Genomic DNA, 15,800 nt, shown 5'->3' with positions numbered 1-15,800 from the left:
TTGAGCGATTCGGTAACCGATTTAGTAACCGAATTCCGTTATTGAAAGAAATCCAATTCCGCAAAGTTAGGAAAATCTGTTTTGCAGGTTTCAGGCTACTCAGATATTATTTCCCGAATTTGATTACACTATTATTTGAAAAAGCTTGAATTTAATTTCATGCACACTTTTTTGAACTGCAATGTGTGCATTATGCCTTGATAGTAATGACAATATCTTGGTGGTTTTTCATAATGTTTTAAAGTCTGGAGTGCATGACAAATTACATTCATGGGAAATTCCCATTTGCTATCTAGGTCGAATATATGACAGTTGTCACTATCTGCTTCTCTAAGATTGTGTTTCGGGAAAACCTTATCACTTAAATATTTTCCTGAAGTTTATATGTTAAGCGGAAGCTAAAATGGAAACATTTAGCAAAAGGAAAATGAACAAAGCACAATCATAGCTGGCAGATCGCCAGAAAATAGCCGCAAAAGCTTCGTAGATCTGCAGTCTAAAAAACAGTTAAAAAAACATACCAAAAAGTTATCTTTTCATTGAAGGCTGAGATGTTAAATTTTGTTTAAGAATCTGTGTAAACTATTGCTGCCTCAATTAGTTGCTCTCAAATAATCTTCATTTAGAGTAACATGCATTCACTTGACCTTATCTCTTTGAATTAAAGTAAATAAAAGTAAATTTTAAAGTGAGGAAGTCATTTTTGAGAGTGAGGTAAGTCACATGTGACCAAAAATTTTATCACGCGCGAATGAACAAAAAAACTGGCTCCACTAAGAGCGAAAAATGACGTCACGCACGCACTTTAATTGAAGTTGCATGAACGAATGAACAAAATCAGATTTGAAGTCGTTGTGACGTCATATGGTCGTAACAAAAATCTTGACGACGAAACAAAAAAAACATAGCAGGACAAATCCTGAAATACAATTCAAAGAATTCAATTCAAAAATAGAAGTACTCTACCTGGCCAGCAGATCAATTGAACAATGCCAGCAAAAATATAAACAAAATCATCTAAAAAAACTGTGAAACTAAAACAATCAAACTAAACAAAAATATACTTACTGCCAAAACTCCTGAAGTTTTTAACCCTAAGGCAAAATTTGATCCTATTAAGTATACCTATTTCAATAATATGTTCAAAGCCAATTTTTGGTTTTGAAATCGGTCCAGAATTATATCAGTAAGAGCTGAAAAAGTTTCATCGGCCATTGAAGATCGATTGACACAGAAAATGTCCGAAAATTTTTTAAAAAAAGAATGAAATCAATTGCAAATTTTAATGAAATGTCGCCAAAAATCTTGATATTAATATCCTCAGAAACATTTCTCTATCTCAGAGGTTATACAGTAACCCCATTCCCGAGCCTTAAAAACTTATTGGCTCAAACATCGATAAGCAATAACTTTGAAAAAATTTCAAGTAATAAAATTTAGAAATTCCTTCTATTAAAATGTTGAAAACCATTCAATTGCCCCTTTGCAACTAATTAATAACATACTATCAAACTTTGGATGAAAAACTGAATAAAAGACAAATGTTTTGAAATAACTTGAGAAAATTTCGCAAATTTTATAAAAAAAATTTCTAAAATTCGATAGAACCCAGCAGTAACTTTTTATTAGACCCTGGAAAAGGTTTTCTGGCACTTGAGAATAGAAAAATATAAAAAATTGACAAAAACTTTATGAAACTTTAAAAAAAATTGCAGATTTTATCAAAGAAATGCTAAAATTCGAGAGATTAAAATGTTGAAAATCAATCTATTGTTACTAGAAACTATGCAGTGCCCTATTATCAAACCTTAAAAGAAATTACGTGGCCTCTGAAGCTCAAAAAATGACAAGATTACTCAAAAAATTTGAAAAAATTGCAAAAATTAGTATTATTTTGCGTGTTTGTGTTTGTTGTACCAAACCATATGGCTCATAAAATGGACATAACAAGTTATTTTGTCTTACTAAGGGCTGCATCAACTTATAAAAACTTCAACTTAAGACTAATCAAACAGAAACCTCAAAAAATTTTTTAAAAAGATGAAAATTTGTAACTTTTTGAGCCCAAAATTTCCTAAAAATAATCTTTTAACCTTAAATTAAGGCAATTCCAGCAGCAGCAACACTCTAAGCACTTGAAGGACTACTAAGGCCCGCTTTTGGCCCTTAATGAAACTTAATACCCGCTGGGCTTTACCTGTTTATCCCGTTTTGAAATATCAAAATCAATGAAAAATGTGAACACATCTTAAAAAACGCAGCGTCCCAATACAATTCAAGTACTTTGAATTGTAAAAAACAAGAGAAGGCCAATAATAGCCCCAGCTCTCGCTGTGCGGCTATTAATAACAATTTTTTGATGCACAAATCTGTTGAAAAATCGAATGACTTACTTCCCCAAAGCTTTAAAAAGTAAAAAATACTTTAGGCAGCCCTATGTAAATTCTGTCTTTATCAATGTGAAAAGGTTCCTTTTAACAGAAAAATTTAATCACTTAAAACATTTTTTATTTTCAATTATGAGTATTTCCGGAAGAGATTCTGTTAGCTCAATGTATTCGATATTTGATAACTGATACTGATTGACTGGTTATTTTATCTTTTGAGCATGTGAGTACTTTTCCTCACGGGCCTTCTCCGTAAGGATTTGGAAAAAAACCAAATGCTCTGAGGTTTGAAAACTGATGGGCAGCATACAACGTAAATCTGATTATTCTAATATTTTGTCTCTATATTACATACAAACTGTTTCTTTAGGAAAAAATTGAACTTGAAATCTGTTTGAAAAAAGCAGTTGGTTTCATCTCATTTAATTGTACAGTTTTAAAAAAAATCCGTTTAAAATTTTTTTCTCCGGTTTTTAAAACAATATTATCAATTTATTTTTATTGTAGCCTATGCTAAAATTTCCAGAACAGCAGAAGGCAGAAATGCAGCTAACTAATAGTTTTTCGAGCAAATTTAATTGAAACAGTTTAATTTCTCGCTAATTTTAAAAAAGAAACTGATTGTTTAATTTCAAATTTTGTTCAAGACAATTGAGGTAAAATTTGGTTTTGGCAGACTAAACATGCAAATATGCTGCGTTTAATTTTTCAGATGAATTTGTCAGACTTATTGCACATATAAACTTCTCGACAGTTGAAAAATATAAATTATTAAGGTAGAAACAAAAACTTTCAATGCTATAATCTATTATAAATGAACTGACTAAAACAGTTATTCTTCCTGATATTTTGTGAAGAGAAGAAGTTTTGTGACTGTTTAGGCTGAATTTTTTCTTTAAAAAAAATCTGTTCACATGAGCCAAAGGCAGTCTGATTTCAATGCTTATGCCATATGCACACCGTATCTCAAATATATGTTTTTTTTAGTTTATTTTTGTTAAATATTTTGTTTACATCTTAGAACAAGTTGAACTGATATATTTTTGGCACCTTGAATCATCTTTTTCACTGAACAAATAGGACAAAATTTTCGATGTTTAATTTCAAACACGAGAGAGAGCTTTAATGGCTGATTCGTTTGGCAGTATCGGTTTTAAACGCATCAAAACTTGCATCAGATATTTGATGGGCTCAGACAGGTTGTTTTTTTAAAGTTTTTTTAAAATTTCGAGCAACAGATACACTCTTAAAGTGCTTGAAAATGCATTAAAAACTATACCAGCCACGTCAAATTAGCAAGACATCGTCAGAACTTGGATTGTGACAGCAAATATAATATCAGTACTGATTCAGAACTAACATTGATTAAAAGTCTTGCTCAAAACTTGTGGGTTTAAATGGAATAAGTCTTGACTACTGTAAACAAGTCCTGGTCAAAACTTGCAAGTGTAAATAGTATTTTTTTACACCTACCTTGACATGTTTCGAAATTGTCTCCAGCAGTGAGATCACAGAGGTCATAGTGGCATATGTAGTACACATTATCCAGCACTGACCCATCATTAGCTACGATCAACTGTGCTTTGTAGGTGAAAGGCACAAACCAGTTCCTTCTTAGCCCCACTACATACTCAAAGTCGTCGCCAACAGGACAACTGAAAAGGAGACTGCAATAATTTCTAGAAGTTTCTAGAAAGTTGCGATTTCAACAGTAACAATATAAATGTTGAAGAACAACAATATAACAGCCGGGAAAATTGCTGAAACGTTGAAACTGCTGATACTAGAAACGCGTAATCAAGGTTTTTATGAAATTCAGCGTTGACTGATTCAAAGAACAATGTGTTGGACTGTCAAATATGTCTTTATCTTCAAAATCTAAGCTGATTGAACTAAGAATTGGGAACTAAGAATTGAGAAGTTAAATTGTAAATATTCTGCGTTTGTCAGAAAAGTTTCTCCTATAAAATTTGACAATTTTGAGACAATTTCTTACAAATTTGGTGTCTTTTTGAGTAGCTCCGTCATGAAAGCCAGAAACGTTTTCCACGAGTAAAAATGCGAAAAATTCCTTAATCAAAACAGTTACCATTAATTACAACCTCGCTGTCATCTTCTAACTATCAATTTACCAATTTTACGCATTTTACTCAAATTTTGAATTTTGTTCATTACTGAAACATCTCAATGTAATTCACGACAAATATTAGAGTTGTGCCCTCTTGATGACAACATTGGAAGTAACCGATAAGATACTCTTCAAGGATACATCTTGTGATCACATTTGTCGACCATAGTTGTTTTTGAGCTAGACAAGAAGACATTAGTGGCAAATCATTTTACGCTCAAAATTGGAGTTTTCGGTCCCAGATGTCCATTTAAACCATAAAACCTGCCTCCTCAAGCTTTTATCTGCAGCTTGGGTGAATTGTACACTTAGAACCCACCAAAGCTCTGAGTTAACAGTTAAAAAAGTTCTGAGAGAATACCATCGGCCTTTGCAGTTTAACCAGTTTTTGATTACGTAAAGTTGGCCTCGAGTGCCTAATCCAGCGAAATATTCAATTGTGTTTGAGATATGTCAAACAGTCTGGGAAAAATTGTGCATAAATAAAACAAAACTGGTAGATTAACGAAAAACGACTGAAAGATTTGTGAAATAAACATTCTGAAGTAACTTTATCTATGTCAAAAACACCAAAGATAAACAAACATAGCCGGCAGATTGCTGGAAAACAGCCGTGATAGACGCTTGTGGTCTACCATGAAACTAAAGAAATAAGATAGACAGATCGACCACCAGTCCTTTAATAGACCACTAGTATTTTTGGGTTAGATTCGGACTATCAATTTTAAGACACATAAGGTCTATAAGAGAAAAAGCCCTAAAAAACTTTCTTAAAACTGATATTCAAAATCAAAAACTCAAGAATAATGCTCGAGAATTAGGGCATATAAGTTTGGCACTGCTTAGATGCGCACTATTGATCTTTAACTAGTAAATGTTCATTTTAAGTAAATGTTCATTTCTAATTTAAAGTTCGATAAGTGATTTCAGAAGCCATTTTTTTGAGTGAGGTATGCCAAGGAATTGAACTAAAAGCAGAAATGACGTTACGCACACAAATTTTAACTGCAAAGCAGTAGAAGTCACTGAAGTCATTGAAAAGCCAATTCCGAGAAATCAGGTCGTAGGAATCATCGATGGAGACGACGAATTAAGAAAACCACGATGTCCCCAATAATAGCCGCTATCGCTCCGCGGCTAATAATAACCACAAAATTTCAGAAATCAGTTGCCTAAGAACAAACGTCCAGAGTTCTCTTAAAAGTTCAGACAATATTTCTATGTAGATTAGGAGTGCTGCGGGGATTGTTTGGTTAGTTGCTGGGGCACAAATAGGGAAAGGTTGAGGGGGAAAGACTAATGTTGGAGTGGGTAGAAAATTATTGAAGGGAGGTAGACAGGTGTGTGGATAAGGGAGGGTGTAAGCAGCGAGGTGGGTATGGTAAGTTGTAAAATTTGTCAGTGACTGTTTCTAACCAAAGTCGATGTTTTACGTCAAATTTTGTCAACAGTTCCTGATTTCTACACATTAGATAAGCTAATTTAAAAGTCCAATGATCAAAAATAAAACTCAACGTTCAAAAGTCGAAGCATGGAGTGCTACATGTAAAAAATCAAGTCGCTAATGAATCAAATCTGTTGAAAATCTGTACAATTTTGGAGCAATTGATCAACACGACATTTAACATCGTTTCCATTAGACTGAACAGAAAAAAAAGTAATTGAAGATTGGTAGCAAAAAAAACAGTAACGCTATACCAATTGCCGATCAAGAACAGAAATAAAAAAAATGGAAATACAAATAAGACAGCTCAGAAGAACAATTTAGTCTCTGATTAGGAATTTAGTAAACGACAAAACAAAAGTCTGACGAATTGAAAAATGTCGACAATGTTCACTGTTCACTTTGAATTCAAGTGACGAAATCCAAGCTTTTGTGGTCACTGTTGACCATATGGTTAACGTATCGATTATTCACGGTTGACATCTCTGACTTTATAAGATAATATGCGAAAGCGAAACTGTTGTAACTGTTGTCTTCAAATTGTGCGTACTTTTTGTGCCATAAATGAAGAATTAATTTTTGCAATTTGTAAAATGCATTCCTAGTTCACCTGACTGAATGGAAACGACAAAAAAATTATGAAAACTATTTGCTACGTTCAAACGTAGGTTTTCTTTGAAAACATTTGCATTATAGGAAGAGTTGGGTATTTTCGGAATATATAAAATGAAATTATAGATTGTTTCTATTTAATTAAAACAAGAGACATGTTGATCATTGATTCAGTTCATTAAGTCACATTCGCGGAGTTGTGCTGTGATCATAAGATTACAAGTACATAAAGTCGCTATGCTATAATTCCTCTGGTTTGAAATCAACCCTTTTCGAGGGACGACCGATAATGGGCATGAAAAGACTTCAGTAGTGCGCTGGACCATGAAATTAAAGTAGGGAGATACCCCCACCTCGAAACCAGACATATCAACAATTTCCTGCGTTCAAAATGGACTCTTTCGGGAGTAATATTGAATGAATGGCGACTAACAAGTCCTGTGAGATATAGAGTCTCAATGGGCTGTAGAAGTTGTTGTTTGGGGTGATCCAGCAGGCATGGAGGGACAACCGAAGGTTAGGGTCAGTCGAGGTCAGAGCAGCTGCGAAGTGAAGTTGTTCACCCAAAGACACGGGCACTGGGTAGGAACTACATAAAAAAAATAAGAGTATGTTCAAAAGATTTTAAAAAGTTTTTTCTATTTTTTTCATATCGAAACATGCTATTCGGCAATACAGTAATCAAATTGTAATCATAAAGAAAAGTTGAGTCTGAGGTGGGTAGGGGGAGGCAAAACAGATTTAATTATGTAGGTTGACACCTGTGCTCCTGAGTGTATGTAGCGTCCGTGTACATGAGTAGATCCACTTTGAATGAGCCAGACTCAGTCAACCTCACTGGGTTATTCTCCACAAGAAGAGAGTTCATCAACACACTCTCACGGAAGTACTCACACCTGTATTAAAATCAGGAAAGAGACTCCAGTGCGAAAATTTTAACGTCGCAAAATTTGCGTGAAGCAGTTCATATGAAGACAAACGAAAAAAACACAATTAAAAGTTATATCATCATCATCAGTCATATTTGTTAGTCAATTTCTGCGCAGACCAATTCCCATTTGAAAGTAATACTTTTTCGATAACTAGTTTCAATTAATGATAATGATGGTCATTTAAGGGTGATTTTGTTATTACCTAGTCCTAACATTCATATAAATCACATCAAATGAAAAAAAACATAGGATGACAAGTCCTTTTAACATAAAAAACACTAGACCTTAAATGATTAGGAAATGGTTTGCCGTGACAAAAATTACTGCTGCAATTTAATTTCAAAAACAATAAACCGGTGTGAACACATCTTAAAAAAATGTTGCCGGAAGAATTCCGTAAACCATTCCAGGTGTTGGTTCTGCCAAAAAATTTTTTTCAGTGAACTGTTTTCGAAATAAACACTCATAAAATTTTAAAAAGAAATCAAATAAAAAATAACCTAAAACCCAAATGCACTAAAAGATGCACTTATAAATCAAACGTAAAAATCAAATACTTAATTATGTAATATACGCGCACCTGAAAACAAAAAAAATCAATTTTTGCAAAAATTGAAATGCTCTTAAAAGAATAAGGAAACTATCGCAATTTTCTTCTAAGTAAATTAAATGCCTGCAACAAATTGGCAAAAATAGTTACAGACACTGTTTTATACCAACATAATTGGTATCAATTGGTACTTAAAAAGCATAATAATGATCCGTACTCTTCAAAACACTATCAAAGATTAAAACTTTTTTATTGCCCATTTAAATCTCATAAAAAAACGGACAAAACTGGCTGGAAAAGCTGCACGCGAAGAAAAATGAGCTCTTCTACTGATAATTATTTCACTCCTTAACTTCCCGCTCTCGCTGAAACAGCAGTATAAACAAAGAGATACGCTCTTGCCGCTTCTCTCTCATTTCCTTAACACTAATAAACCCAATTTTCTTCATGCGTTTCCTTTCCTGCTTCAAAATTATTTCTTAAAAATTGATTTGAAAAAGACACTTACCAAATGCTTCCCTCAGAGTCATAACAGAAACGGCGCCCAAATATAATCATTACGTGGCCAATATTCAAAAAATAAAAAATAAATACTCAAATTTGTCGAGTAATTTCACGACCCATGTTTTCAGATTTTTCAGATGAGAGTTGTGATCGTAGGTAACTAGGCTAATATGTGTCACATTTGCGGCAAAGCTAGAGTGCACTCTCTTTTGACAACGCTTGATTCTGGTTCTTGTGTGAAAACTTGAGACCATCTTTCGTCTTCAATTTTCAAGCCGTTAGTTACTAGCTTGCAGACTATAAGTAACTATAACAATAACTAAAATAGTTTCATTTAGCTCGAAAAGAGAGAAAAACCAAACCAAATTTTTCTTCATAAAACTAATTGCGGATTACAAGGACATTAGAAGTTTCTATGGCATTAAATGGAGCTTCGGAAAAATAATTTCTTGTTTTTATCGAAAAAATCAAAATTAACGAATGAATGAACATTGACAATATTGATTGATGAAGAGGAGACTTTGCTAAAGTAAATATTAAAAATTTTGAGCAATGGACACTTAATTGGACTTAAGACGCAATTGGACTATTTCAAACAATATCCATGTTCTTTTAAAATTCAAAGAGAGGCCAGCAGCTAACTTTTTAACGGCTATATTTTAAAGCCAAACGGGAGATTCAGATTGATTTATTTGCTTCCTAAAACCAAGTGAAAAATTCATATTGATTTACAGTTAAAGAGTCTCTTTTTCCAACTTGACACCTCACCCTGATAAATTCCCAACGAATGAAAACAGAAAGATTGGGCTGAAATCAAGATAGCTTAGTATAATAGACCTTACTTGAAAATTTTGAGAAAAACGCAAAAAATGAACTTTCGAGACGAATATTTTTCATCAAAACAATCTTCCTCTGCATAAATTGAATATTTGCCAGCGATTTAATCCAAAAGTGAGTGATCAATACTAAAATGGCCGCCAGATCTGAATCCGATTGAAAACATATATGCCTTCATTAACTGTATCCATTTTTCCATGTCATTAATTGGAGCTTTAGAAAGACAATTTTATGCTTTTATCGTAGAAATTATAATTAACGATTGAATCAACATTGACATTGTTGATTGATGAAGAGAACACTTCGCTAAAGTAAGTATTAAAACTTTAACCAATGGACACTTAATTAGACTTAAGACGACGCAATAGGACTTACTCAAACGATATCCATGTTCTTTTAAATCGCGGATAAAATTCTAAAAACGTCAGTAGCTAAATTTTGAACGGCTATATTTTAAAGCCGAACGGGAGGTTCAGATTGATTTAATTGCTTCTGAAAACCAAGTGAAAAGTTCACATTGATTTACAGTTAAAGAGTCTCTCTTTCCAACTTGTTACCTCAGCCTGATAATTGCTCAACGAATGAAAGCACAACGGTTGAGCTGAAATCAAGATATCTTAGTATAATAGAGCCCAAAATTGGGATAACAAAATAATGGAATCAAAATCTTTTTGTCAGTTATTTAGCAATTGATACAGATATCTTTGATCACTTTGATTAATGAGCAATGAAGTGACAAAACTTCGCTAAATTTTTGCTCAAAAGCATGACAGATTGTGTATAATTTTGAGAAATTTGTAAATATCTTGAAAATAACGCAGTGGAAATAACGAAAAATTAGCGAAAAACTAACGAAAAATTAAAGAACAAATAAGGAAGAATTAACGAAAAACTAACAAAAAATTAAAAAATTAAGGATAAATTCAAGAAAAATAACAAATTTTTTGTTACGCAGAGGTCTAAAGAAAAGGTTGTCTCAAGTAATTAAAAATTAACACTAAGTAAATATCAGATTTTTCCATCATACTCATCTTTTGTAGTTGTTTTTGAAAAGTGTCTGATATGGAATTTGATTTAAACGAAACATGACCACTAATTAACATTCTTACTTTTGGAATAGGAAAATTCGTGTACTAAAGAAGAAGTCAACAGCAGGAAAAGAACCTTTCAGGGAGGAAACAGATTTCAGGCAAATTAATTCAGCGGGATTCTGTGAAGTTTTCACAGATATACAGCGAGAGCTTTTCCAAATAAACTTAAAAAAAAATTGATATAGATCATACGTTCAGTTAGGGTTTGGTGTGCAGTCCAATTAGATAGGCAGAAATTGCTTCTTATAAGCCCAAAAGCTTTAAATTTTACGTTACTTAGAAATCTTGAGGAAGAACGCAAAAAAACGCACTTTTGAGACACCTATTTTCCATCAAAATAATGCTCCTCTGCATAAATTGAAGTTTATTCCAGCGATTTCTTCCAAAAATGAGTGAGCAACACCAAAATGGCCGCCAGATCTGAATCCGATTGAAAATTTATAGGCGTTCAAGAACCTCTCGTGTCTGCGTAGCTTTTTTGAGACCATAGTATAATTTAGCGTTTCAGTGTATTCACTCCCACCAGTATATATATATATATATATATATATATATATATATATATGTATATATATATATATATATATATATATATATATATATACACATATATATATATATATATATATATATATATATATATATATATATAGAATAGACATATACATATATTATGTACGAGTTTTGCGTTTTAAGGTACCTTATTTTTGGCTTGCATATATAATTGCATGTATAATCCTTTGGCTTGTAAGCTTTAAATTAACAGTCAAGTAGACTTATTGGGGTCTGAGGGTTCTGATTTTCAACAGCATATGTTAGAGACTTACCTGAGAATGGCGAGTATGTTTGAGTGAGCGACTGCCAGGAGAGAGCCTTCTGATTGGTCCATTGGAGTCACACTGTCATTCACCAATACATGCTGTGTGTACACAACGGATTCTACAGGCAACAAAACCCTATTCATCACCTGAGCTGGGTTAAATAACAGATGATTGGTACTTCAAAAATTCGCTCTTCGCTCACTTTTGCGGCTGCCTGTCCCCTCTATCAGGTCTCAATGATAATGGTGTACAAAATGCAGTGAATTTTGTTGTAAAAAAGTTTTGCCGGAATTGTTTTACTAAATTTGGTTGGGGTGAATTTAGTTTTCATATTTTTTTTTAATAAAAGCCGTTTTCAGCTTTGAAATTTATTTTCACCATACATTCAGCGGGAAAACAAGTTTCACAACAATTCATCACATTAACATCAATTAGAAATAATTTTTATAGCAAAACTTAATTCAGAACACCAGTTTTGTTTTCTGTATCCTGTGCAAAAACAATTGGAAGATCTTAGGAAAACCTATCGGACAAAACACTGTTATGAAAAACTTTTATATTGCAAGATCTTATGATACCACGAAATCTAATAGTTATCTTCATTTTACATTTCGTGGAATCGAGTGAGGAAACTCTGTCCTCGGTTTTTACGATTCAACTACCATTTTCAACGATGGAATATTGTTACGCATTAGCTGGAAGCAGGTTACTGATAAAGTAAAAAATGCGTACATTTTGTCTTGAGTATCAACGGAAAAGTCAAACCTTTTCCACAATGCCTAATTGTTGCGATAAGCTTATTAAAAATTCTCCATGTGCACCCGGGAGGCTATTTATTTCTGTTTCAACTCTGAAGTGTCTTTTACGATCTGAGATCAGAGACCGTACTTTGATTGGTTAGCCCCGCTTACTGGGGGCTTTAGTTTCCGGCAGAAGATATCTTTAATGCAAATTCGAGCAACAGGAGAGAATCAATACAATTTAATCTATCTCAACAATCGGAAAATACGCACTTTTTTCTGCGTCACTGCTAGCAGTGGTGCAATTTGGGATCTTTTTTATTCTGGTATTCCCACTGGTAGCACTGGCATCCTATTTTTTGTTTTTATAACACTGCAGACACTTCGTTCTTATCTACGATCCTCATGGGACCTCGTACACGGAATGGCACAACATCTATCAGCAGTGAAGTTATTGAGGTTAGTGTATCGTGTTCTTCTGAGAGACTTTCAGTGCAGACAAAAGTATTAGTACCAGCTGGTTTCGACGTAAAAAACACTTACATATAATTTTTGTGCGGCCATTTTGTGGAAAGAGCAGCCAAAATCGTACGCATCTGCAGTTGAGCATACATTAACAAAAGAAAAGTCAACTGGAGCTGCGCTGTTTTTAGAAATTGCCCAAGTTCAAACTGGAAAAGAAATCGAAAAAATTTAATCCTGTCATCAAAAAAGGAAGCCTTCTGATATAACTACTGATGAGGCAATTATGCAAGTCTTGGCTGACGCGTATTGTACAAGTCCTCAAAATACTCAAAATAAATAACAACAAAGTGAAATATAGAATTAAAAATTTTTGAGACATATTTTAACATCCTATTAAAAAAATTCATCTTTTGCCACAAGTTTGACATTATTTAGTGCTGCTTGTGTTGACTTGCAGCTCATGCTGATAAATTAGCTGCGTTATCTTTTCCAGTTAGCTGACAGAAACAAATTTAAAAAGTTAAAAAACAATTCTGTGAGACAATGAGGCAGAATTGTTCAGATTTTTAATCCAATCATTGATTTGTTTTTTTTTTACAAATTTATGATTTGACAACGCGCTTATGGCCCGCACTTGCGGGGTCATGATTCGAAATGATGGGCTCATCGTTCGAATTTGCGCAATTTATGCAGAAAAATTGAGACTATGATTCGATTATACGGTTCTATGATTCGACCCAGCGCCTCTATGTTTCGAAACAGAACGACCAAAAGTTTACTCCAGACCGTGCAATTAAAGTGTGCATGGAAGTGTACCCCTCAAGACAATAATTTCCGAAACATGTTTCGACCGCCCTAACTCTGGTTTCGATGTTCAGATTGCGGGGCGGTAGGGGGGGTACAAAGCTTTGTAGGATGCTAGTAACTAAACATGCCAATACTGAATGAATCATAATGAAATTCCAGGAAATTTTTATGTGGTCAGTTAAATAATAGACTTCTGCGATACTTCACCCTTCCTTTGATTGGATAAAAACTATGACTAACACTGAAGGAATCTAACTAAAGAGGCAGTCAAAAAAATGAGAGAAAATAAATAGATTTTGAAATGCAATTGCTGTTCACTCACCATTTGTCTTAGATTTGAGACTTGAGCAGTTGTGATACTTGAAGTAGATATAGTAGAAGAGTCCCTTGCCATACTTGTCAAACATGCAGTCACTGTCCAGAAGACTCAAGTCAATTTTGCCTAACCAAATAACAACAAATATATGTTTTAATAACCTTCAAAAAAGCCGTAAAAATTGGTGAAATGGTTGACACTCTCGCACTAAGCTTGCACGTAACAGATGCTGGTTCGAATCAAGTACTAGACCATTTCAACTGCTACGACCACTCCAACCAAGATTTGATGTTATGTCAAAACGTTAACAGTACATTAGTTAATAGTTGCAGAAATCAAGCTGTTAAAAACAATTTAATAATATTTAACAAGGTTTTTTGATGAAAAGTTTTGCGTCAACGAATGAAAAAAAAAACGCTAACTGAAGCGTTTTGATTGTTCAATGGATTCAAAATTAATTGAAAAAAAATTCTTGATAAATGAGAAACATTTAGTGTTGGATCACAATTAGAAAATTATCTGTCAAAAACGTTCAAAAATAAAGAAACACATAATATAACCTCTCAAATCGTTTATCTGCGCACACGGACTAAGAGTTTTTTCTGAAAAAATCAACAACTATTTGTTATTTTGTGATTGTTTCAGTATACTGAAAGTTTTCATTACTGTCACCTCTATTGAAAGGACTCGAGTCAGTCTAAAATCTAGAGTTCACTACGAATGTCAATTAAAAATGGCCCCAACACAATCAATTCAGCCAGAAAAGATTGATTGATAATGGTATCCGAAGATTTCAGTGTTGAAATAAGTGAACAATCAGAAATCAAAGCCTGTTCGTAGTTTCCGATCAAGCAATAAGTATTAGTAAAAGAGAGAAGTGGATAGAGATAGCATCCTATTGGTGCCATAAACAAGACAAGAAAACATATTTTTTGTTAGTTTCCAATTTTCTTCAAATTTTTTTACAAAAATAAAACAAAAAAAAACGAATAACTAATCGAGCTAATAAAGTACCCCATCCTGAAAAGCGTTTTCTCATACTAACTATTGTTAAATTTAGGTTTGATGGGAATGAAGACTTCCATTCCGTCCCAGTGACAGGTTAAATCCATCTCAGACCTGTTGAACATCCCAAGCAATCCATCCTCGTCATGATTCACGTCTCCGTTCTCCACAGCTCCATTTGAAAATCTGAAGAAAAAAGAATTAATTGCTACGCACACTAAATAAAGTTAAGAAAAGCCTAATTCAACTCTCTTGTTAATTTAATTCTGCCTTTCCTAAACTTGCCTTACACAGTCGATACATACTGACCTGCAAAAATAAGTTATCGCCCCGACTTTCACGCAGTAGAAATTCACTTTTTTCAGGCAATATTGCTCCAACTTAAAATCATTTTTCGAAAAAAAACTTCACTTCATTGATTCCCTTCACTAGTTCTCTTGTCTAGCTATGAAATTCAGATAAAACGCAACGTTCGATTGCCAAAAATCCCAATATAAAAATGATGAGCTCCATCAAAGTTTCACATTAAAAAGAAAGTCGTCATGAGATGTGATACATTTTCAAATTTATTCAACTATGGCTACATTTGGACTTGTATAAAACATTAGAGAGAAATTGTGAACAAATTGTAATCTTGTATCAACTTGGTTTTTACTGTGAAACATGGATGGAGCTCTCATCATGTTTACATTGGGATTTCTAGAAAGTGAATATTGCGTTTTTATCCGAATTTCATAGGTAGACGCGAGGACTAGTGTAGGGAATCAATGATGTAAAAATTGTTTTCGAAAATTGATTTTAAATTGAAGTAAATTTCCCTCAAAAACTGAATTTCTGCTTCGAGAAAATAGTGGGTCCCAACTTAGTTGCCGTTCATTATATAAAGTTTATCAGAGCCCTCACAAAACAGTACAAAGATCGAATGATAATGTGATGAACTTGCCCTCCGCTAAAAGGAGTGCTCTCAGAACAGCACAAAAAAGATAGAAATTTTGCCACAACTTTTGTTACTTTAGTTAAGACTTTAGGTCCTGACTACGTTAATTTCACATTTTGTGTATTGATACCGGTCACATGCGTTGTTTAATTTGAATTTTTATGGGAGTTTGCTCTCAATTTTTTCCCCTGGAAAATCAATGATAGGTTAGATCAATATATCAG

General features: G+C 33.5%; 1 protein-coding gene across 1 annotated transcript in view; it reads right to left on the bottom strand.

Annotated features, from left to right (window-relative positions):
- LOC142351895 (uncharacterized) overlaps positions 1 to 15,800 on the bottom strand; it is a 70,915-nt gene that overhangs the window by 11,007 nt on the left and 44,108 nt on the right. Inside the window, exons 8-13 of the mRNA XM_075404186.1 lie at positions 14,680 to 14,825; positions 13,641 to 13,760; positions 11,313 to 11,424; positions 7,333 to 7,467; positions 7,005 to 7,160; positions 3,861 to 4,042 (exon numbers count right to left, since the gene is read on the bottom strand). Coding sequence (XP_075260301.1) covers positions 3,861 to 4,042; positions 7,005 to 7,160; positions 7,333 to 7,467; positions 11,313 to 11,424; positions 13,641 to 13,760; positions 14,680 to 14,825 — 851 coding nt within the window. The remainder of the gene's footprint in view (positions 1 to 3,860; positions 4,043 to 7,004; positions 7,161 to 7,332; positions 7,468 to 11,312; positions 11,425 to 13,640; positions 13,761 to 14,679; positions 14,826 to 15,800) is intronic.

Source organism: Convolutriloba macropyga, chromosome 1 (assembly GCF_964194025.1).
Source record: "Convolutriloba macropyga chromosome 1, txConMacr16.3, whole genome shotgun sequence".
NCBI lineage: Eukaryota > Metazoa > Xenacoelomorpha > Acoela > Convolutidae > Convolutriloba > Convolutriloba macropyga.
The sequence above is the reverse complement of the archived record's forward strand: the minus strand, read 5'-3'. Positions and strand labels throughout refer to the sequence as shown.